This window comes from Notamacropus eugenii, chromosome 4, assembly GCF_028372415.1.
Source record: "Notamacropus eugenii isolate mMacEug1 chromosome 4, mMacEug1.pri_v2, whole genome shotgun sequence".
NCBI classification, from domain to species: domain Eukaryota; kingdom Metazoa; phylum Chordata; class Mammalia; order Diprotodontia; family Macropodidae; genus Notamacropus; species Notamacropus eugenii.
Genome location: NC_092875.1, coordinates 294,771,252 through 294,796,354, shown reverse-complemented (window position 1 = coordinate 294,796,354; position 25,103 = coordinate 294,771,252). Strand labels below are relative to the sequence as shown.

General features: G+C 35.6%; 1 protein-coding gene across 4 annotated transcripts in view; it reads left to right on the top strand.

Annotated features, from left to right (window-relative positions):
• ELOC (elongin C) overlaps nt 1–23,198 on the top strand; it is a 31,326-nt gene extending 8,128 nt beyond the window's left edge. For 3 of the 4 annotated variants that reach the window (XM_072604901.1, XM_072604899.1, XM_072604900.1), the window contains exons 2-4: nt 10,934–10,992; nt 15,111–15,254; nt 22,965–23,198. In XM_072604901.1, coding sequence (XP_072461002.1) covers nt 10,989–10,992; nt 15,111–15,254; nt 22,965–23,155 — 339 coding nt within the window. In that variant the 5' untranslated portion in view covers nt 10,934–10,988 and the 3' untranslated portion in view covers nt 23,156–23,198. Of the gene's footprint in view, nt 1–10,933; nt 10,993–12,525; nt 12,596–15,110; nt 15,255–22,964 lie in introns of those variants that run through there. The other variant, XM_072604902.1, reaches the window with a different exon arrangement.
• Nucleotides 23,199–25,103: the final 1,905 nt, after the last annotated feature.

Sequence of the window (25,103 nt, the reverse complement as noted above, 5' to 3'; positions counted from 1 at the left end):
AAATTTTTTGTTTAGCAAATAATATTACCCTAATTATATTTAATCAGACATTGAAGACCTTCCTGCCTTTCCATCCTTCTCTTTCTTGTTTTTGCCCACAGTGTACCCTAGACCTGAAATTCCTCTTTCCCATCTACTCTATAAGCATTCTTCAAGGCACAACTCTAGACACATGAAAGCTGTCCCTTGTGTTTCCTGGCTTGTGTAATAATTTTGCTTTAGTCTAACTCTACTTACTATAAGCTTCTTAGAATCAGGGATTGTGCTCTGTATCTCTCATAGCAAATAACTTAAGTGCCTTGCCATCATTGCTACTTAATAATTATTGAATTAATAGATAAATGAATTTGTCTACCCTTCATTCCAGTCTCAGAATATTAACTAGTATTTAAAACCTCTTTATATTTAGGAGACCAATTAGAAATCTGCATGACAGATGACTTTGACATGTTGATCAGGAATTATAGGATACCTCTTAGTTTTCTGAATTTCCCGATATTTAGTAGTGTTTTTTATCACTATGAACTGTTAACTTGTTACACTAAAAATTACCCAGAAAAGCTACAAGTAATGGGAAGAGCAGGAGCATTCTAGTTAGTTGAAGGGATTTATATTGACAGAGAACCTTTTCATCATTGGTATTTTTTATACTTCTCTACCAATTAAAGTATTCACTATATGACCAGTATTTTGAGAACTCCAGTAACAGATAGGTGTGCCATAGTTGATTTCCTTAGGTAGTGCTTTATAGGTGATAATGCTGTATGGGGGCGCTATGATATGCTGAGCTGTAGTTTTCTCCCTAAAGGTTTAATAAGAGCTATCAGCAGAGTTGCGAATGGTGGCCAGTTTCAAAATATTTTAGCTGCTTCAACCATCGTGATCAGTTAAGGTAGTCTAATAATAGCTTGCATTTATTTCAGCCTCTACTGCTGTAGCAGTTCTGGGATATAATAGATTCTGAGGGACCCTGAGACACTGGGGAGTTGCAAATAGGCTAAAAGAATCTTATCCCTGTAGGGTAAGATTATCATCCAGGAACTGATTGGAAAAATATGTGGTCTGGTTATATAATAAGAGCAGGGGTACATGGACAGTGTGTGTGCTACTTTGGTACTCAAGAAGTGTTAGAAGCTGTAGGGTAGATTTTCTATAGAGAACTCACTGGAGCTCAGTAACAACTGATATTGATATAATTCTTCAGAGAATATAAAGCTCTTTATATTTGCTCCCTTGAGCCTCCCAACAACATAGTGTGATATATAATATGATACATAATACAGAATTAATTCCCATTTTACAGATAAGGAAAGCACAGAGAGTCTTACCCATGGTCAGTCAGCTTGTTAATGTTGGAGAAAGGCATTTGACAGGAATAAAAAGTGGTACTATCTTTCCTCCTCCATCAGAGATCCATCTCTCTCTCACCTGTTGCCTTTTCATCCTTCCTTTCTTGCTTATTCCTGTCTGTATAACTACCCATTGTTGTTGTATTTGTCCTTCATTTTCAGAGGACCGTGACATCAGGGAAATGATGACATGACTTGCAGTTGACTTTGATTTGAGTGAGGGAGGTAAAATGGAAAGGAATCTGTGTTTTTAAAATTTAGTTGTATCTACTGCACGAAAGTCACTCCCCAGGTGAATTAGATATAATATTTTACAATGGAAGATTGGTTTCCATTGGTTACTTTACCCACAGGCACTCTTAGCTATTACGTGCTCAGGAAAAGTAAAATATTTATTAACCTAGTGAGAGCATCATTTGGAAGATCAGTTGGTCTACAAATGTAGTGTATTCTGGATGCAAATATAAACAGTTTTAAAATTGCTTTACTCACTTCACATTTGCATAAAATAGACTTGAAAGCAGATGAATTGATATTTTAAGAGTTATAAAGGTATAAGTAGTACTTATTTTTTGTGTGATGAAATTAAAAGGCATTAAATTAAAAGTGATTTTTTTTCAAATTCTAAGTCTTAAGTGAATAGGCAAAAATTGAATATTTTTCTCTCTGCTGTGCACTGATCTCACCTTAAAAGAATTAAATGCGAATACACACGCACATATATGTATATATATTCATATATGCATGCGTGTGTACATATGTAAAACCATATTGTACATACTCTAATTATGAGCTCTTTTTCTGAAGATGGATACCATCTTCCTTCACAAGTCCAAGTCTTTCCCTGTTTTTCTAAAATCTACCAGTAAAATAAATAATTTCTTATAGTGCAATGGTATTCCATCACAAACATATGCCACTACTTGTTTAGCAATTCCCCGGTTGGAGGAAATCTATCATTTTAACCAGTTTGATAGGTCTGTGATGCTATCTCAAAGTTGTATTAATTCTCATTTCTCTCATCAATAATGATTTAGAGCATTTTTTCATGACTATAGATAGGTAGTTTTGGTGTCTTCATCGAAAAACTACCTATTCATATCCTCTGACCATTTATCAGTTGGAAAATGACTCATTACATACATATGTACATACATTCACATTTCACATCCATACACACATATAAATAGAATTCTTTAAATCAGAGGTTTAAATCAGAGGTAATCGGCTTGATTACCTGAAAGATTTTGGATTTATTTCTAGCAGATTACAAGATTTATAAATAGCTAAAAGATGATTAATAAGAGGCTAATCCAGCAAACAATACGTGTACTATGTGGACTGTTTCAGAAAAAAAGTTAGAATAACACCCCAATTTTGACCTTGAAAACAAAATAAAAATTTGCTACTTATTTGCCTTTTCTTACATAATAAATGACTTTTCCCTCCTCTGCATTCAGTCTGTTGCTAAGTCAAAATAGTTCCAATTTTCATTTTTTTAAAAAGTAGATTTTCCCCCTAGTATGCTGTTATTTTCTTTTACTGCAGAAGCATTTACTTTGATTCAGATTTTACAGAATCAAGTGGAAGCAACAGCAGATAATACAGCATCATGTTCAAAATCAAAGGTGTTACATAGTCATGGCAGAATTGTACAAGTTTTGTGATTTATGCACACAAGTGGTGTACGTTCAGGTACTTTGGCATGAGATTTATTGTGAATCTCTTAAATTTTCATGTAGACTACAGTGTTGCTGATAAAATTTCATAAAGCATTTTTTTCCACATTCAAAATTATATCCAAAGTTTAAAATTATGGCACAATATTTCACATATGCCCTACAGTCATACATGACTATTAGATCACAATTCTAAATGCCAAAATAAAATGTTTTAATTTATCAAATTTCTAAACTGTGTAAGACCTATTACTATTTTATTTAATTCATCTCAAAAATGGTCAAGGATCTCCAAATTCTAAAATTTATGATAATGTTGACATAGACACCATTCAAAAAAATAACAAACTCAAGTCAAGAGGCCTATTTTTCCTTCATTTCCCATTTTTATTACTTTATCAACTGGTACAATCATTTCTGTCAGTTATACTATAATCAGGGCAGTGTTTTTAATTGTTATGAAATAAAATAAAAGGGTGAACTTAGGCAAGCATATGCTTTTAAAAATGGTTTAGAATATAATCAGCAGTGCTGTCAATTCATCATAGAACAAAGCAACCAAAATCATTAGACAATTGCCTGACATGTGAGTTGAAAAAAATTATACCATTAGGTTCACAGAATAAAGATTCTCACAGGTAGCATATACTGGTAATATAGTCTTCCTAAAAATAAACACGGCAAAAGTGAACGCTTCACCACATTATTTTCCAGTGACAAACTACTATGTTTCATGTATTCTTCTGCTAATGAGTAACAGTTAAAATTTAGAAAATAACTTTTCTACAGCTAGAAAGGTGTAAACCCTTTCATTTGCAAGAACTCTAACATATATACCTGTCCCTTTTAAGAAGCGTAATAAGCAAGAATTCACACCACATGCACATGTAGATTAAAAGTTTTTGTCTGTAGTTAAGAGATCCTGAACATTCCTAAAAAGAAACTGATCTTAAAGATTAATGTGCTAAGACAATAGAAATATGGTATTATTTTCAGGTTAAATTAGGCTTTGAGCAGTGGTTTATAGAGAATTGGTATTAATTGTCAAGCATACTCAAACCAACAAAATTATTAATGTATTCAGTTTTCAAAGAAGCTTGCCTTAAGTTTTCTTTCCGTGTGTAATACAATCAGTACTAATTATTAGCATGTTTGAACAATCTACCTAAGGAAATTAGACTGAGAGTAGTTAGGGGATTGCATAGATAACTTCTTAAAAATAAAGTTCTTTAAAATGCTTTTTTTTCTTTTTCTATTTAAAACAAATTTTTGGCCTGCAACATTTGAAAACAACATTGTAAATTTACATAATCCCAGCAGTCTTCAAGAAATTACCTGCTACATGCATATTTAGTACTCTAACAGAGCATTATGCACTATTTTTTTTTCTTTTAAGAAAAGAGAAATGTATACATCTATGTCTTGGTCACAAGTTGATTTTTGTTTGTTTGTTTTAAAGATAATTTTTAGGTTTTAAGAGTAAGAAAACTTTTGGGACCTACTAAACAGACATAGAGATAGTTGGGAATCAGAGAGAAAGCATCTGTCCAACTCTGCCAGAGGAAGTTCCCTTATATCAACAGCATGCTACTTTAGAACATTTGTTTTGTTTTGTTTTTAAGGTAGATCTACCAAAAAAAAAAAGTAGGATAGTTAATGTCTTTTTTTTTTTAAGACATCTACTTAGCAAAATAATTTACAGGACACCGAAATGGAAAATTCTGATCTGCATAGAAAAGTTGCAAAAATATTAGAGGAACATTATCCTTATGGTGCCAAATTATAAGACTGAAAAGTGTTGCCTGTTTGACTTCAGTACTACTTGTTTTAATTAACAAAAAGTGGTTACTTTCAGAAATTTCCAAAAGACATTTAATTCCTCAAACATATTTTAAGCACTTTAAGGCACTAAGCTAGAAATTGAAAAAAATGGAAAAATGTTCTGTAAAGAGACTTATTTATAATGATCTGAGTGGGGGGGGTAGGCTTTAAAATTTGAATCATAGGTTTAGCTTTGCAAGGGACCTTTTGGGTCATTTAGTCCAATGTCCTCATTTATAGATGAGAACTGGAGCCCAAGTTAAGTGTCTTGCCTAGAAATCACACAGTTTCTAATCAAAGTGGAACGTACTGCTTATTGGATGGCCATTTGTCAGGCATATTGTAGAAGGTCTTATTTAGGAGGCGTGGATTAGACCAAATAAGATTCTTAACCTTTTTTGTATCATGCAACCCTTTGCCAGTCTGGCAAAGCATATTCTCCCAATAATCTATTTAAATGTGTAAAATAAACTACATAGGATTACAGTGGAAACCAATTATATTGAAATAGTTATCAAAATATTATTAGACAAGTTCATATAGTTTAAGAACAATTAAATGATTGATGAAAAGGACCAGTTTAATTCTGTGAATTTAGGTCCTTCAACAAGAATTTGATTAAAGCAAAAGAGAGATCTTACTTCAGTCTTCCTCAGCTCTTCTCTCTGCTTTACCTACCACATCCAGAACAGGTTGCTGGGTCTTGCTAATTCTTCTCTCCACTTCTGTGGAATACAAAGTCCGTCTCTACTGATATTGCCACCAGGCCTAGTTCAAGGCATTATATCACATTTCACTTGGACTATTTCAGTAACTTAATAGGTTTCTGTGGCCCAAGTCTTTCCCTCTCTCTAATCCACCATCCACTCAGCTGCTGAAATATTATTCCTATAGCATAGTTCTGGCTGTGGAACTCCCCTGTTCAGGAGACTGCAGTGGCTTCCTTTTGCCTGTAGACTAATCTAAAACTTCTTCTGTTTTAGCATTTAAAGCCCTTCACAACCTGACTCCAATTTTTCTAGGTTGATTTCACATTACTCCCCTGAAGTGTCTGCTCCCTAACCAAAGTAGCCTGCTTGTTATTCCATATATATATACATACGTGTGTATATACATGCATGCACACACACACACACACACACACAAAACATTCCATCTTTGTGTAACTTAGTTTTTACCCTAAGGAATTATTCCAGATAGCATCATAGACACAGAGAAAGAGAGGACTTTGGAGGTTATCTAGGGCAGCTCCTTCATTTTACCGTTGAGGGAATTGAAGCTCAGAGAGGTCAAGTAATAAATAACAACAGTTAGGATTTTGAAGCAGGATTTCTGCTCAGAATTCAGCATTCTACCTTATTTATTCTTAGAAAAGTACCCATTTGAAACTTCAAAAATTCTTGCTGATATTTTTTGTTTTTACATTGTCTTTGCATTCCTCCCCTTACTCCACTTTTAGTCATCTCTTATTGAAAAAATATTAGGTAGGTGGGGTGGGTAGGGGAATAGTTTAAATCTTGACTTGACCGCTACATAACTTTGTGTCCTTAGGCAAGTCACTTAACTACTCAGAGTCTCAGCTTCCCTGTCTGTAAATGAAGAGGTTAGACTTGACATCTAAAGTCCCTTCCCATTCTAAATTAATCCCAAAGACAGTACATACAGTGTTCTACACCCATTGATCCTCCCCTGCAAAGAAGGGAGGTGATTTTTCATATCTCTTCTTTGGGGCCAAGCCTGCTAACTATAATTACAGTGTATGTTTTCAATTCTTATTCTTTTTTTCCATCAGTGCATATAAGGCTCACTATCCTCACTATGTGACATACCTGCATTGTTTTCTGTTGGTATATTCTCTTAATGCTTTTATCTTTTATGCTTCTTTCGCATAAGTAATTGTTAATGTGATGTAGCTGAGTTTGAAAATACCTACTCTTTCCATTGCCCTTTAGGTTACTAGTGATTTTGAATCTTCTAAGAACATGGTATTCTATGATTTCCAGCTTTATAGCATCACTGGGAAAATAGATTTTGCATCAGGAAGCAGCTTTGGATTATTGAAAAAGCTATACAGTTTACCAAATGCAGTAAATTCCTTTTTCTTCCTGTCAGTACCAGATTCTCATTTATTGTCCCCCTGTAGCACATGAACAAGATTTGTACTGGTGCCCGCTTAGCTTCCTGTCATGGGATCAGTATGCATTCTTCATTCACTTGGTAGATGAAGCAACATCTGGCCATGAATCTTGTTAAGAAGTTCCTGTAGGGATATGAAGGAATTGATACATTCAACATGACACTATCTACAAACAATATAGATACAACCTCACCAGGTTTTACTTCCTCATCCTTTAAAGCCTTATGTAGATATTTTTTTGTTCCATGAGATCCTTCCTGATCCTCCTCCCCCTCAAAAACAGCAGTTTTACACCTCACCATTGTAGTTACTATGTATTATGATTCATGTTTTCCCCTAGTGCAGGAGGGCCTCAAGGCCACAGGTGGCCTTCTAGGCCATTGGATATGGCCCTTTGAATCTGGACTTCACAGAACAAATCCTCTTAATAAAAGTTAGACTCAGTTAAATGGTAGCATCCAAGGACCTAGAGGGCCACCTGTGGTCACAAGGTCACTGGTTCCTTACCCCTGCACTAGTGGATGAACTTCTTGATAGTAGGGACCTCCCCTTACCTAATGTTGTTTTCCCTTTCCTAGTGATTTGCACACAGTCACTTAGTAAAATGTTTGTTGACTTGAACAGTAAGTCTTCTCATTTTGGAACATAGTGAGATTTAATCTATTAGTAATAAGACTTTTTAAAAAAAATACTCTGATAAACTTTTTTGCTTAATATACAGATATGGATTCTAGTTTCATTTTCTCCCCCATTTGCTGCATGAGTTTAGAAATTAGTTAAATCAAGAATGAGATTGGACTTTTCTTTCCCTGGCCACCATTTTCTTATATGTGTTGTCTCCCCCTACTGGTATATAAGCTCCTTCAGGTCAGAGACAGTATTGAGTTTGTACTTAGATCCTCAGTACTTAGCACAATGCTTGAATGCTTTTCCTTTCTCTTCACAGTCCTTTCCAACATCCTATTCTTCCATGGTTTATTTACACTTCACTCTTAAAGCAGAAAATTGAAGTCTTCCTAATTCCTTTGAGGTCAAGGGAAAGCCTTTAGAACTGTCTTGTTGAAAGAGTGCCAGAAGAACTTTTTAGACATTAATTATGCTTTCATGCTTTCTTCAGCAATTGTCAGACATTTATATGTACATGTTGTCTCCCCAGTTGAAGGTAAGCTTCTTAAGGAGCAGGAAATGTTTCACTTTTTTTGTTTTTGTATCCCCAGCACTAATCAAAGATTTTTAATTGACATAGGAACAAGATTGCTTTATTTTTATTTGATTTGACAAAATGTAAACTTTTTACTAGCATATAAATTGGTGGTATAGTGAATAGAGGGCCTCTTTATCCTGAAGCCAGGAAGACCTGGCTTCAAATTTTGCTTCTGATACATACCTGTTGTGTAACCCTAGGCAGGTCATTTAAGTTCTCAATACAGTAGCCAAGTTTAAGATTATAAATTGCAAGACAGTATCAGCCTGCTAGAAGGAGTTTCCCTTTCTGGGAGTTCTATATCAATGAAATCATAATCTTTTATCTCTTATTATTTGGCTCTGAAACATTCATTATCTACTTGGAGCTTGAAAGGTGAGAGATGGGAAGAATGTATGGGTGTGTAATAGATATATTCATAAGAAGTGGGCAAGATTAGTCTTTTAACCTGCTTTTTTCCTTCTGTCTCCTACTCGAGTATGATTGCATGCATATACGTTTCTTTGCAATGGAGACACTGGCCTTTTTAAACTAAGGTCTTTCAGATTCTCACTTTAAGTAAGGTAAAGTAGTCTTCCTTACTCCCAAGTCCAGCATTCTATCCACTGTGCCATTGGTACATATATAGTAACTGTTTCACTTTTGCCCAGCAACCCTGAGGATCTTCCACTCTGTTTTTTGGTGTTTTTTTTTTCATTCAACGGGCCATACCTTGACTCACCTCTTAAAGAGACCTGTTCACTGAATGGGCATTACCTCACTCAAAGTGAGAACCTGAAAAGATATTATCTTAAAAGGGCCAGGGTCTCCCATTACATCCTGGGTCATCTCCAGATCTCCTGATGAATATCCAGGCACTGGACCCAGATGGCTCTGGAGAGAAAGTGAGGCTGGTGACCTTGCACAACCTCCCCTCACAAAGTCAAACATATCAAAGTCAACTGCAAGTCATGGCATCACCTCCCTGATGTCATGGTCCTCTTTGAGAACAAAGGACAAACACACAATATATGTTCTTTGAACGTTCTTCGTTTCTTCTGCCAACTAGTATAGTAAAAATTAGAAACCTGTTTACCCTCTGGAAAAAGTTTCCTGTAATTTTGTGTAAAGTCTTTTCATTCCAAATAGAGGTATAGTAGATAGTATTCCAAAGGAAAATAACAAATAGATGATGTAGACCCTAATATCTTACTGTGGATTGGGAAGAGGAAGGAAAATAAATAATTTTTGCTTTAAAATTGGAATATTTCAAGGTTTGTAGGTTTTTTTTACAAATGTGTTTTTATCAAATGACAGTTTTAAAGATATATTCCTTTTGTGTGTGACAAATGTCATAACCACTACCAAATAAAACCCCAACATTATTGGAGGAGGTGTTAGGGTGATTGAGGGGAAAGGATGCTTGATTACATAACATCTTTACCTTAAAGATCATAATACAAATTAATATTAAGATAGTGGTGTCCAACCCTCTTCCTGTTTCTTCCTTTTCCTCCCACTCCCAGCCACCACTAGAATAAAAATAGAGCAAATTGGGAGGAGTGGCAAGAGTGTATGTGTGTGTACAATGTATGTATTTGTTATAGATATTTGTATTTATATATAATGACATATTTGTATACATTTGTATACATATATACCCATTATATCTAATCATCCTAAGTGGTCTAGGGTTTTTTTTGTTGTTGTTGCTGTTTTTTTGTTTTTAGCTTCTGGCCTTTTTTCCCCCAGATGATTTTGTTGAATCTTCAGAGGTGCAACCAGTTTTGTGGTACATATTCAGTATGGAGCTTTTCAGTGGCTAATAATAACTTCTCTAGAATTATATCTCTGTATTTCACACCATTCCCCAAGTCCTTATCACCCCTTATCTAAGTCATTGTAATTGCCTCTTAATTAGTCTACCTGACTCAAGTGCCTCCCTTCCTCACTCCAACTTCCACACAACTGTCAGTCTTACTGAAGCACAGACCATATTAATCCCCTATTTAAAAGTCTTCAAGTAGCTCCCGTTGGGATAAAAGACTGATTCCTTCTCCTGTCATTTAAGTCCTGTTGCACCCTAGCTGCAGCCAACCTTTTTAGCCTTCTTTTTAAAGTTGTTTGACTATTAGCAAAGGTGATTTAAAAATGTATATATTGTTCATCTTTTTGTTCACACACACACACACACACACACACACACACACACACACCATCTTTCTATATATGTGTTGTCTTCTGTTATTAGAATGTCAGTTCCTTAAAGGGAAGAACCAGGTTGCTTGTTTTATTTGTATCCTTGCCACTTAACACAGTTCTGAAACATAGTAAGCTTTTAATAGTTGCTTAAAAAATACATTCATATGTTATCTGTACATGTTTGTATCTACCAGGTAGAAAGTAAGATCCTTTGGGGCAGGGACTGTCTTACTTTCTGCCTTTGTATTCCTAGAATGTTGTACATAGTATATGCTTAATAAACCTGTTCAATTGATTTGAATTTTTTAGTTCAAATTATTTTAGTTAGCTAGATTCTTCCAGCTCTAACAACTATCTGACTTAAAGCCATGAAATATTTTAATTCCCATCAGATTCATAAAGGTAACTTCTCTGTATGCAGAAGTGGGATTAGATAATAACCCATGATTCCGAAGTGTATATTATGGAATTGGTGATATTTTAATTCATGATATTATTATTATTAATGATAATTGTGGAAATATTAATCTCAGATATTAACTTTAAAACTCTGATTTTTCAGGAAGGTGTTTTGTTAAAATTCCTGTGGAAACAAAATATAATTTCATAAGGAGATAATGGGTAAGTTTTATAAAGGTAATGGAGCTTTTTAACTCTTAATGATAGCTCATAACAATTCACATTTATATAGTACTTCAAGCTTTACAAAGCATGAGTGTAATCTTTGTTCTTTCAATTTTTTCTTTAAAGTAGGTGAAATTAAGTAGGAAGAGAGTGAACAGAATAATAGCAGACCAAAAAAAAAAAACATTAAAAGGAGAACTAACATTTGTTTTTCCACAATCCAGACAGGGTAGATACTTTTTTAAGAGGATTTTTACAGTACATTATTGTGAAAATATTGACCTTTTCAGGGATTCATTTGAAGTAATTTGCTTAAAAATAAATGGAAAGTTAAAATCTTTAGGGGGTGAGATTAATGAAAGTTTTTTTTTCAGGCATGTACAAGTTTGAGCAAGGGCTACTATTGAAAATGTAGAAGTGATTCAACTGTAGCTAGCTAAGCATCTTTTTTTAACCTTAGTTAATTAAGTAGTCTGACCCAACCTAATAAATGTTGACATAGTTGAATGAGCATGTTTGCCTCAAGTTACTATAGTTATTTACCTTTGTTTAAACAACATTTGTGATTTTTAATGTTTGCATTTCCATGAATTTCACTTCTTTTTAAGGTTTACTCCACATTGTGGAAAGAGCATCTTCATCTTATGGGGCTCTTCCAATTCTGAGTTTTAGGGATAAACCACAACTTTAAACAGTTTTCTTTCAAAATGTTCTTAGCTCTAGAAATGAACGTTCTACAACAGTGATCACTTCTGGAGTCTGGAATTACTGCATAACTTTGAGCACTTTTCCCTTTACAAACTAAAACTTAGATTCTCTGTAAACTTAATCATGACAATGATTTCTGCAATTTTATCATTATTTTTCTTTCCACAAACTTAGTTCTAAAAACTTAGAGTTTTCTACAAGTCTGGCTAAATGAAGAAAAATGTAACTACATTATAATCAAATGTATTTGTAATGAAGCAACTATCAGTTTTCACAAAATATGTATTTTACACATTTAAAATTGAATGTATCTGAGGCTCTGCTTTCTTTTGTTGTTGTTTTTCTTTTCTTTTTTTTGTCCAGAGCTATGATTTCATTGTTGGAAGTAATTACTAGAGATTAAAATTCCTCTCCTGGTGTAGGTCGGCAACTGTGATTCAGCTTGCACTTCAACAAAGTTGTCTGAGGCACTGAGGTTGCAGGGGTGGGGAACCTGCAGCCTCAAGGCCACCTGTGGCTTTCTAACTTCTTGGGTTTCGCCTTTTGACTGAGTCCAAGTTTTTACAGAACAAATTATTAAGAGGATTTGTTCTGTGAAAGGGCCACCCTTTTAAATCTGGAGGGCCACATGTAGCCTTGAGGCCACAGATTCTCCACCCCTGGACTTGCCTGTGGCTGAGGCTGACTTGAACTTTGGTATTCCTGAATTCAAGCCTGACCGTCTCTTATACCACATTGCCTCTGGTTAGGATTCAATAGTATTGGATAAGTTATGTTGTTGGAAGGATACTGATACTCTGTAAGGTTAAATTGCCAGATTTGAAGTCACTAAGTGTGGCCTTGGGCAGATAACTGCTTTGGACCTCAGTTTCTTCACCTGTAAAATGAGGAGGTAGGTTCAATTATCTCTTAAGGTTTTTATTTCTAATTCTAAATCTGCGATCCTAATATAGTAGGGAAAATGGTAATTTTTCAGCTTCAGGAGTTTAAATCTATGTAACTGGAATGAAGCAAATGCCTAGCTAATGAAACTTTGAATACAAAAAAAAGTGCCCCCCTGCTCCATCTTCACATATGCCGTCCATGGAGTGTCAAACTTGGAGAGGCTTTAGCAAGAATAAAACTATACCAACCCAGTGCTGTCTACCACTTGGGATTAACCATTTGCCTGGTGTTTTTCTCAAAATGCTTATGTGCCTTTTATGATTTTTATCTATAATATCCTGAGTTAGAGTGCAAATAATGTTTTCTGTTTAAAGTAGATCTTTTTGAAGTTATCTTATTTAGCTTAAAATGACCAACAGCGAAACTGTGTACTATTAAAACAAGGCTAAGAGGCCTAATGGTTTATGAGACTTAAAAGTAAATAAGCAAGATTCATTGGTATTCTTTTTTTTTATTATTTTTTATTTTTTATTCTTTTTATTATTTTGTTTTCAGTGTTCTACAGTCACTTCCATATAACTTAGATTTCTTTCCCCACTCCGTCCCCGAGACAGCATACATTTTTATATAGGTTCTATACATACCTTCTTATTAAATACATTTTTCACCTTAGTCATGTTGCATAGAAGAATTAAAATGAATGGGAGAAATCATAAAACAAATCAAAATGTAATACAAAAGAAAATGATCTGCATTCTGCAATTGAATTCCATAACTCTTTCTCTGGATGTGGAAGGCATTTTGCTTCAAGACACCATTGGGAATTTTTTAAGTCCTTGTATTGCAATGAAGTTCTAAGTCTACCAGAAAAAATCCTCACACACTGTGGTTATTTCTGTGTATAAAGTTCTCCTGGTTCTGCTCCTTTCACTCAGCATCAGTTCATATAAGTCTTTCCAGGCCTCTCTGAAGTCTTCCTGTTCATCATTTCTTACAGTACAGTGGTATTCCATTGCATTCACATACCACAATTTATTCAACCATTCCCCAATTGATGGGCATCCCCTTGATTTCCAGTGTTTGGCCACCACAAAGAGTGCTGCTATAAATATTTTTGTACATGTAGAACCCTTTCCCATTTTTATGATTTCTTGGGGATACAGTCCTAGAAGTGATATTGCTAGGTGAAAGGGTATACACATTTTTGTAGCCCTTTGGGCATAGTTCCAAATTGCTCTCCAAAATGGCTGGATCAGCTTACAGCTCCACCATAATTGAATTAGTGTCCCAGCTCTCCCACATGTTCTCCAATATTTGTCATCATCCTGTTTTGTCATGTTTGTCAATCTGATAGGTGTGATGTGGTATCTGAGAGTTGTTTTGATTTTCATCTCTTTAATCAATAGTGATTTAGAGCATTTTTTCATATGACTATAGCTTTGATTTCTTCCTCTGAAAACTGCCTGTTCATATCCTTTGACCATTTATCAATTGGGGAATGACTTGTATTCTTGTACATTTGACACAGTTCTCTATATATTTTAGAAATGAGGCCTTTATCACAGACACTAGTTGCAAAAATTTCTTTCCCAGTTTTCTGCTTCCCTCCTAATCTTGGTTGCGTTGGGTTTGTTTGTACAGAAACTTTTCAATTTAATGCAATCAAAATTGTCCATTTTGCATTTCATAATGTTTTCTATCTCTTGTTTAGTCAAAAAGTCTTCCATTCTCCATAAATCTGTTAAATACGCTATTCCTTGCTCCACTATTTTGTTTATCATATCAGTCTTTATACCTAGTTCATGTACCCATTTGGACTTTATTCTTGTGTATGATGTCAGGCGTTGTTCTATGCCTGCTTTCTGCCACACTGTTACCCAGTTTTCCCAGCAGTTTTTGTCAAACAGTGAGTTCTTCTCCCAGAAGGTAGGGTCCTTGGGTTTATCAAACAGTAGATTGCTATATTCATTGACTACTGTGTCTTGGGTACATAACCTATTCCACTGGTCTACCCTTCTGTTTCTTAGCCAGTACCAAGTTGTTTTGGTAATTGCTGCTTTATAATACAATTTGACATCTGGTAGAGCTAGGCCACCTTCCCTCGCATTTCTTTTCATTAGTTCCCTTGATATTCTGGGGTATTAATTCTTTCCAGAGAATTTTTTGATCTTGTGAAAAATCCCCCCACACTTAAAATTGTTTATAAGGTACTATTTTGTTTTAATATGAGTTTTGCCTTTCAAAACCTACGTCTGTTTCATTACAAACTTTGTAAAAAGAGATGACTTAAGCAGAACATCAATTTTTAAAAATGAAAGATATTAATGTCCCACTATAAATCTGTGAATTTTTTTCCTGTAAATTTTTTGTGAAGTTTCTATAGACTTGTTCAGGATGTTGCACCCCAAATTTCAAATAGTGTTTTAATATTTTTCAAGCATTGATGAACAAAATATGACATATCTATTTCTGTTTAATAACAGTATAGTTATAAAAATATTTTAACATTTGTTTTATTTTAGATGGAGAAGAGAAAACATATGGCGGGTGTGAAGGCCCAGATGCTATGTATGTGAAATTGATATCTTCTGATGGTCATGAGTTTATTGTGAAAAGGGAGCATGCTTTAACATCAGGAACAATAAAAGCCATGTTAAGTGGCCCAGGTATGTATAGAAATATATATTAGCCCTTGATAGTTGGTTTTTTTTTAATTTCAAGTGTTGACAGAAGTGCTGTCAGATGATTTGTGAAATTTTTAAAATACTGATTTTTTTAAAGTGTCTATCCCACCATCAGCATGAATTTTTGTTATTTGGGTTTTTTTTTAAAAGTCCAATGTAAGTTGTTTTTTTTTAATTTATAAAAGGGGAAAGTATGCCAATCCTCAGTTTGAGACTGAGGATTCATGAATTCATTAAGCATTAATGTGCTTATGTAAAACATGCAAGACACTGTGTGTTATGTGTTGGGGTTACAAAGGCAAGATTCAAATGATTCTTGCTCTTAGGAGCTAACATTTTGCAGGTGTTAGGGCTAAAGGATACAACTCAACCTGAGCTAAGTAGAAAGCATGTGAAATATTTGTGAGTGGTTGGCAGAGAGTCCAGTTAATTGGGAGCATCAGAAAATTTCTAATTAGGTAGTAGGCCCAGAACTGAGTCTTAAAGGAGAGCTTGGTAAAGATAGAGAACATTGTAGTCATGAGGGAAAGCCTGTGTAAAACCAGAGGGTGCAGGACCAGACCCAAAGTGTAACTAATGGGCTGGATTGGCTGTAACATTGATTGGATTGGGGAGATTAGGGAGGAGTTGATGTCAAGTCAACAAACATTTATTAAATGCCTACTATGTGCCAGGCATTGTGCCAAAGATTCCAAAAAGTGGGGGGAAACATGCATCAACTGTGTGTAAACCAGATACATATAGGATAAATTGGAGATCAGCTCAGACAGAACTCACTAGCATTAATTGGGAGGAAGGGGATGTGGGGGATTTGAAAAAAATGCTTTTTGCAGATAGTGGGATTTTGGCTAAAACTTGAAGGAGGCCAAGAGATAGAGGTGAGGAGGGAGAACTTTCCAGGTGTGGGAAACAGCAAATAAAAATGCGCATAGGAATAACAAGGAGACCGGTATCACTAGATCCAGAGTATATGGATGGGAGTAAAGTGTAAACTTGGTAATGGACCTTCTATGAGGAGTGTTAAAAGCTAAGTAGGATTTTGTATTTGAATCTGGAGGTAATAGTTATTAGAGAAAAAAATGAGGTGGTCAGATTTGTACTTCAGGAAGGTCATTTTAATAACTTAGGGAGGATTGACTGAAGTGGGGAGAAACTTAAGGCCTTGAGTCCAACCAGCAGGCTATTGCAATAGTACAGGTGTAAGATAATGGGGGGGAGGGGGGGAGAGAGATGGTATCCAGAGGAAGGAGACATAGATAAGAGATGATGTGAAGCAGAATCAACAGTGCCTGGCAACAGTTTGGATATAGAAGGTGAGGGATTGTGGAATAGAGGATGACACTTAATTGCTAATCTGGATAATTAGGAGGATAGTGGTACCCTTGACAATAATAGGAATATTAGGAAAAAGGAAGGACTTAAAGGAAAAGATGAGTCTAGTTTTAGACATGTAGCTTATAGGATGTTTCAAACTCTGATGGTGGCAGCCCAGGAACCATTGCCCTCAGACATTATCTTGTAAAGTAACCCCTGTAGGGATAGATACATCTGACAGTTGATTCTGAGATATTATAACCACAGCTGCTGAAGATATAGAAAAGAAAGTTTTTGCCACCAAAGTTCTTAACACTGTTAAGTATGATTATATCAATGAAAATTACATTGAAGAAGAGATTACTATCTGCTTTGCAACTGTATCCGAAGGACCATGGAACTTTTATTACTTGTACTTGATTCCTCCCATATATGTCTCCTGCATGTGAAATCCTTGAGAACAGGAACTGTCTTACTTTTCTTTCAGCATCTCACATAATACATGTTATTAAATGCTTTTTTCACTTATTCTGTAGAATTTTTAGCTTGAGATGTCCAGTGGGCAGTTGAATGTGAGATTGGAGAAAAAAGGTGAGGGCTGGTTAAGTAGTAAATCTTAGACCATATAGAAGTGATAATGGAATCCATGGGAACTAATTAGTTCACCAAGTGAAGACGTATAGAAAGAGATCTCAGGACAGAGCCTTGGGGGACACCTACAATGAGCATGTGGGGCCAGAAAACTGATGAGGAGTGGTCAGAATGAAGAGAACCAGGAGAGAGAATAGTATTGTAAAAACTTAGACGAAAGAGAACATCAGAGAGAAGCAGGTGTCATGGTCAGAGGCTGCAGAGAGGTCAAGAAGAATAAGGATTAAGAAAAGGCCATTAGATTTGACAGTCGAGATCATTGGTAGTGTCTCCCTCCAAATGATGTGAAATAATCCTAGAAAGACAGGCTAAAACAAGACTGTAAAGGGCATTTAAATGCCAACCTAATGGAGTTTGTATTTTATTCTAATTATAATAGAAAACGACTGAAACTTCTTTGAACTAGGAGAGTGACTAGCCCAATCTGTGTTTGACGACTATGAAATTTGGCAACTACATAGAAGATAGATTAGAGAAGGGAAAAACGAGATAGGGAGATCATGTAGGAGATTGCTATAGTTCAGATGAAAGATAATGAGGGTTGAACTAGTATGATGGACATGTAAGTTAAGAAAAGGGCATAGGCTTTGTGTTTAGAGGTAGAAATAACTTAGCAACTGATTGGATATGAGAAGTATGGGAGAGCAAACAACTTTAGGATAACTCTGAATGTTGACCTGAGTGAAGAAAAGAATGGTGATATCCTAGACAGAAATAGGGAAGTTATGTAAAGGGTTGGGTTTAGAAGGAAACCAATGAGTTGTTTTGGATATGTTGAGTTTGAAATGCCTATGGAGCATCCAGGTAGATATGTGTTTGTTCAGGCAGTTGAAGAAAAAATGGAGCTCAGAAGAGAAATGAGAAGTGGAAATGCAGGCTGGGGAGTGATCTTTAAAGAGTTGGAACCACAGAAGATGAGAGAGTAGCCTAGTAGAGGCAGCTGGGTGGTGCAGTGGGTAAAGCACAGCTTGGAGTCAAGAATATCCGAGTTCAAATTCAACTTCAGACACTTAGAATGCACATATTTGAGAGATGAACTGTCAGGTACAAAGAATAGCAAGGAGACAAGTGTGACCCTGGGTGAGTCATTTAACCTGTGTTTGCCTTAATTTTCTTAATTGTAAAATGAGGATAATAAAAAAACCTACTTCACGGGGTTGTGAACATCAGTGAGAAAATATTTATAATCTTTACACATACGAGGCACTATATGAATGATTTTCCTTTTCCCCTCACTAGTACTGAGCTACAGGCTGTCATCAAACACTTTGTGCCAGATACTGTGCTAGGTGCTGGGGATAAAAAGAAAAAACACTCCCACCATGCCCTGCCATTTGTGTGCAAAATTATGACTGGAAACCAAATTGAAGAGCATTTAGAAGAGGAGAAGAAGTTGAAACACCAGTTGTTGATGGCTTTCTCAAAGGGCTTAGTCTGAAAAGGATATAGAACAATAACTAGCCAGGATGGTTGGATCAAGTGAGGTTTTTAAGGATAAAGACATTTCTTACTAGAATATGAATTCCTTGAGAGGCAGGGATTGTTTTTGCCTTGAGGTATCACCAGTACTTAGCACAGACACTGGCACTTAGTACATGTTTAATAAATGGTTTACTGACATGTTTATGTGTATAAGGGCAGGAAAGCCAATAGTAGAGAGGTAGAAACTGGTGAGAAAGTGGGTATGATATGGAGGCAATCTGCTGACAATGAAATGGATGAAATAGAATCAAGGGTGTATTGTAGAGGGGGTTGCTTCAGCAGAGTAAGGGAGTGGAGACATTTAGGAGGTAGGGTTGTTAGGGATGGAAGTAAAATAGTGGATAGTTTGGAATGGGGAATGGAGTTTGTACAACAGCCAAGGGTTTAGAATTATGGGGATAAGGATAGTTTGCTAGGGTGGGAACATGCCCACTGAGGGAGTCAGGCAATTTAGATTTTTCTGTGCCCTTCTTTGTCCAACCTTTTAACCAATGGTGATAATGTGCATTGTGAGACTTAGAGGGCCAGTTCACAGCAGACAGAATCAGAGGAACGTAGAGCCTGGGAGAGGCTACACATGAGGCCCCAGAATGATTTCCCAAGCATTGGAGGAGGCCTTGGGGTAAAAAAAGAAGCTAGAGATGGGTGGCCTGGATCTGGGGCTGATGCAGGGTTCCCTGATAAGTTTCATAAGTAAGGAGACCTGGATCCAGGTCTCACAGAGGGCTCCATGGGAAGTCTTGGGAGTGGATAGAAATGATCATCCTTCAGAGGAGCAGACAGAAGATCAGGTAGTCAAAAGTGTCTCAAAAAATTAAGGTGGGAAAAGTATGCAGGGAGAGAGAATGTTTTAACAGTATCAGAAACTGAGGACTGAGTAAAGGTCATTGGATTTAACATGGTATTGTTGACAACATTGGAAAGAGTTCAGTTGTGGTGATTCAGAAGCCAGATTGCACAATTTGAAGTTTGTGGGAGGTAAAGCAATAGAGGCAACAAATGTAGACCTTTTTCTGGAAGTTCAGCTATGAAAGGGAGGACAGATAGGATAGTAGCTTGAGGAGATCAGAAAATCCAAGTTTTTGTTTTATTTTTAGGATGGGGGACATGGGCATATCTATGGGTAGAAGAGAGAAATCTTAAAGAGATTGAAGATTGAAGACTGCAGTGAAAAGATGGAAGGGGCAAGCTCCTGGAAGATGGGATTAAGGGTGCAAATTAAAAGGCTTGGATTTGGGCAGGACCTCTAGGACTGGAACAAAGCGGGAAAAATGAGAATGATGTTGAGAAGTTCTGAGTCATAGAACTAGGAAGAAGGGCCTGGGTTACTGATTTTACCACCAAGTAGCTATCTGCCCTTGGGCATATTACTTAACCTTTCCAAGCCTTGAATTCTTTATAATACCATCTTTCCCCAGATTTTCGAGAAAAATAAATGAAACCGTGGGTAAGAAAGCAGATAATAAATGATAAATGAAGAGAAATTAATGAAGCACAATTTAGGTTAAAATCTACCCAGAATTATTAGCCAGATTATTTTATCTGAATGTCACTTTTTTTTTTTTTTAGCAGAGAAGCAAATAAAACAACTTCTATGTCATGTCCTTAGTTTGGAACACATTCAACCAACTCTAATATGTATTTTTTATGTTGTAAAGGTGTGCTATCAAAGGAGGATTCAGTCATGTTAGCTGTGCCTTTGTTAAGGCACAGGATTTTTCAGCATCGAACCATAGTTTTCTGGCTCTCAACTGATCAGCAAGTTCATTTAACCAGAACATTTAATACCTCATGGGTGTTGGTTGAACTGTACATACTGATTTTTGTAAAAATACTTTTAGATTAATTTGTTTTCTTATGCACACAATAATCAACCATAGTTTTCAAGGAATAAATATCTGAATATAAGCCAAACTTCAGTCGTAGCTTTCCTCCTATTGCCTTGTGTAAAGATTGAGTGAGGCCTTTAATCGGTATTTTACAGGTGGTGCTTCTGGGTTTGTTGGGTTTTTTTTTTCATTCAAAGAAAAAAACTTGGAAAAGAAGACTAGTATGCAGATAGAAGTGGGGATTTTGTTTGGGGGGGGAACCCTTTAACCAGGGCAGATCAACACGCATTCTGTAATTTAAAGAAGCTTTAAAAGTTACCAGGAGCAGTGAGAGTTTGTGACTTGTCCAGGGTGGGTCAAACCCACTGCTTGAATCCAGGTATTCTTGCTTTGAGGCTGGTGTACTGTTCTCTACGTTCTCTTCGGACTAATACAGTAAATCACTATTTCAGCAAAGGTTCTATCTGTTCCAAGCATATATTCAAATGACTAGATTAAATTAACTTTATGACCATAATGTTAACTTAGCCATGATGCATATATCTAGGGTTTAAGCTATTGCTATATTTACATATTTATCAAAGGTTTAGGTAGTGTATTAGGTCTTGGCCTTGAAGTCAGGAAGACCTGAGTTCAAATTCTGCTTCAGATGTTGACCAGCTATGACACTGTGCAAATGACTTAATTTCTCTCAGTCTGTTTTTCTGTAAAATGGAGATAGTAATAGCACCTACTTTCTATGGTGGTTGTAAGAACCGAAGGAAATAATATATATGTAAAGCACTTTACAAACCTTTTGCTGTTGTTCAGTCGTTTGTCACATCTCTTTGTGACCCCGTTCTGGGGGGTTTTCCTGGCAAAGACACTGGTGTGGTTTGCTGTTTCCTTCTCCAGTTCATTTTACAGATGAAAAAAGTAAGGCAAACAAGGCTAAGTGATTTGCCTAGCTCACACAGTTAGTAAGTGTCTGAAGCCAGATTTGAACTCAGGAAAGTGAGTCTTCCTGACTCCACCTGGCATTCTTCCACTGCCCTTTTAAAGCACTATCTAAATGGTAGATCTTTTTATACATAAATCTTATTTGATAGCTTTAGAGCAAGTCCTTTAATCAGAGACTGATTTAATTGTGGTAAAAGGAGGAATGCGCCCACTCTGGAGTAAGAATATCCCTACTGAACTCCTTAAATCATAGGATAGTGTAGTTTTTATTCTGGAATTGTGCACTGGATTTTAGTTATCCATACCTGTCCTCTCCAACCTCTTTGTAAAACCTGGCTGCTTATAACCTAAGTCTCTTTTCTTGGGATAAGTTGAGTCAAGGCTAAGAATTTTAAGGAAATGTTTTATAGCGAGTTGACCAAAGTTGACTTTAGTGCTTGACAGGTCTGTGATTTCACTGGTGTGGAGAATCCCTGACAGACCTCATAGGTTGGTTTCTATAAGTTACTGTGGCCAAAGAATTCAACTGGCCAGTCTGCCAGTGAGCCTTTCTGAACTTAGCTAGGTAGTTCTTCAGAAAACAAACATCTCACCAGACCCCATATGGAGATGGCCAAACTAGCAATGTATAATTCAGTACATGTCTTAGGACAGAGGACATTATGGGATTATTATAATGTCCTGGCCAAGCAGAGCTGAATACCATATTGTTTGTTTGCTGAGCTCTCGATCATCCATCAAATTGAATAGTGACTACAATGAAGAGGTTATAGCATTCTTTGAAAGATGCAAAAAAGTAACATCACTGATTTCTCCAAAAAGCCTTCAGTAATGAGTATAGGACAACTCACACTATAGTCCTGAAAATGCTTGTGAAGAAAAACTGAAGTGGTTTAGTGGCTTAATCTGGAAAAAAGAAGACTAGATTGGACACTTTGAAGTGGACTTTATATGAATAGTACATTGAACAAATGGTTTATGAGGGTAGGTTGCTAAGAGTGATTAAATACTTGAACTAGACTATGAAGGAAAGTTTCAGAATTTCACAAAAGTTTTAGAATTTCATAAAATTTCATTTAAAAATTTCATAAGAATAATGTGTCTTTTTATGACCAACTCCCTGCTGACCAGTTTATAAGAATAGAATTATAGTTATGAGGCTGGAAAGTATCTAATTCTTAAGATGAGGAGGCTGAAGATCAGAGAAAATAAATGACTTGTCCAGGGTCACCAAGCTAGTAAGTGCCAGAGCCTGGATTTGAAGCCAGGCCTCCTGGCTCCCAGACCTAGTGTTCTTTCTACTGTACTACCTTGTCCAACCATCACCTTCTGTTATATAGACATGGTGGAATGAAATATTATCCTTGTAGGCTTGATTATCTTCTCTAGCTTGAATTATGTGGATTTTTTTTATGTGAATACTTTAGTTTGATGTTGGTTAGCTCTAGGTCTTAACTGTGTTATTTTTGTTTTGTAGGTCAGTTTGCTGAAAATGAAACCAATGAGGTTAATTTTAGAGAAATTCCATCACATGTGCTATCAAAAGTATGCATGTATTTTACCTACAAGGTTCGCTACACTAACAGCTCTACAGAGATTCCTGAATTTCCAATTGCACCTGAAATTGCACTGGAATTGCTGATGGCTGCGAACTTCCTAGATTGTTAAATAAAATAAATTATAATAAACTGCTAACTTTTTCAGTATTTAATACCTGTAGTTCAGTTAGTAACTTTTTTCATATAGCATGTTGTGTGTGGTGGGGGGTGATGGTTGAGAACTGTAAAGTTCATTGCAAAGCAGATACCTTCAGTCCTTTCTTTTGCATAGCAGTCAGAGTTGAAATTTGTCTTACAACTTAAATAAAATAGGGACATTTTCACTAAATGAGAAATAAAACAAATATGCCAATTAGTAGATGGCTATGCCTTATCCTTTAGATGTGGTTTTAAATATTGGAACAGTGATTCAGTAAGTAATGAAATTTAGGCAAATACTTACAGGCTTATACTGGCTAAGTATTTTTAGGGGTTTTGTTTTTTTGTTATTTTTGGACAGGTGGGGTTAACTTGAACCTACCATATCATAGCTGTCTAGCATTATTAGTTACACAACTATTTTGCATTGTCAACTTGTGTTTATAAATATGGCTTGGCCAAAACATTAATTTTTTAATAACTCTTGAATATATAAGATTTGATCTTACTTGTCTTTTGATAAATTGCAGCTGTGTTAGCATATCAGTGTATCTGCATATCTGTTTTTGTCATGCAACTTAAGTGGTACTTTTCTTTTAAACTATTATGGAAGATTGTTAGGTATAGCTTTTGCGGTAGTGAATTTTTAAGAACTTTAGCCAAACTTTCAATAAGTAACCACAATACTAGATAGCTTTGGCTATGAAAACTTAGGGATAGTCATACAATATCCTTTTTGAACAATCCAAAGTACTGTACTTAATCATCTAGCTAAGAAAGTTTCCTTTGCAATTTAACTTTTCACTTACTACATTAATAAATCATTATTTAAATGTATTAAAATAAGATCATGGCAAAGTTTGTCCACCCCCTCATTCCTCCACCCTTACCCCCAAAAAACCAAATTGAACAAAAAAAGCAATCAAAATCTTTTGGAGCTTAATATGTGGAATTCATGGAAAGAGCCTGGCATAAAGCGCCTTAATGGTTTGTGGGTTCAGTTTTATTGATGGTCAGATCATGTCTTCTTTGTATGTAGTGGCTATATAGAAAATTGCTGTTATTAAGAAACAAAGCCAATATATAACAGGGGTTATGACTATACAAATGTAATAAGGCTTTTACTTAGTGAAAATGAACATTACTTTAACCTTTTAGAATCATGAAGGACAAATAAAAACTTCAGTCAGGGTATCTCTTAGGTATAGAGTCAAGAACATGAAAGTTGAGTTTCAGCTTCCTACTTTTCAAATAGCAGAGAATTAGTTGTACAATTGTAAATTTAAATATCTGTTGACTAAATTCTTTTCATTCACTCCACAAATTACCAAGGAAGAAAAAATTCAGTAAACCTAATCACTTTGCTTTATTGAAAACAATTGTTACATCTATTTCAGTAATTCATTAAGATAAACTCTGGTTCATATACACAGTACTGAAGTATTTACTAGTGTTTGCTTATCTAGTGCAGGGATTTTTAATGCTAGATGGTGACAAAAATAACAATTATGTACAGATATGATGATCTTATAGGTCAAGATGGTAGCAGAAACTACATTTCTAATGGGCTCTGTCCAAGTAGGTTACCTTTTTAACTCATGGCTACATTGAACACATCATAAAATACTAAAATTGATGTCCACAGTTTAGTATGGCTAGAATTCACATAAGGAGAGATTATGTATTTCAAAAGTGGTATTGCATGATAAGTAAGAAAATATTTCCTAAAGCATATGAAATATTTTGTATTACATATGTAGTCTTGGCCTTACTTTCAAAAGCGTTAAATTCCTCAGTTCATGGTTTTTGTTTTCGTTTTCTTGTATACCCAGAATGTTTAGATTATCACTTATTTGACTTAATTTAAGAGATTTTAATAGTGTATATCATTCAAATCTATAATTGTTTCTGAAATTGCT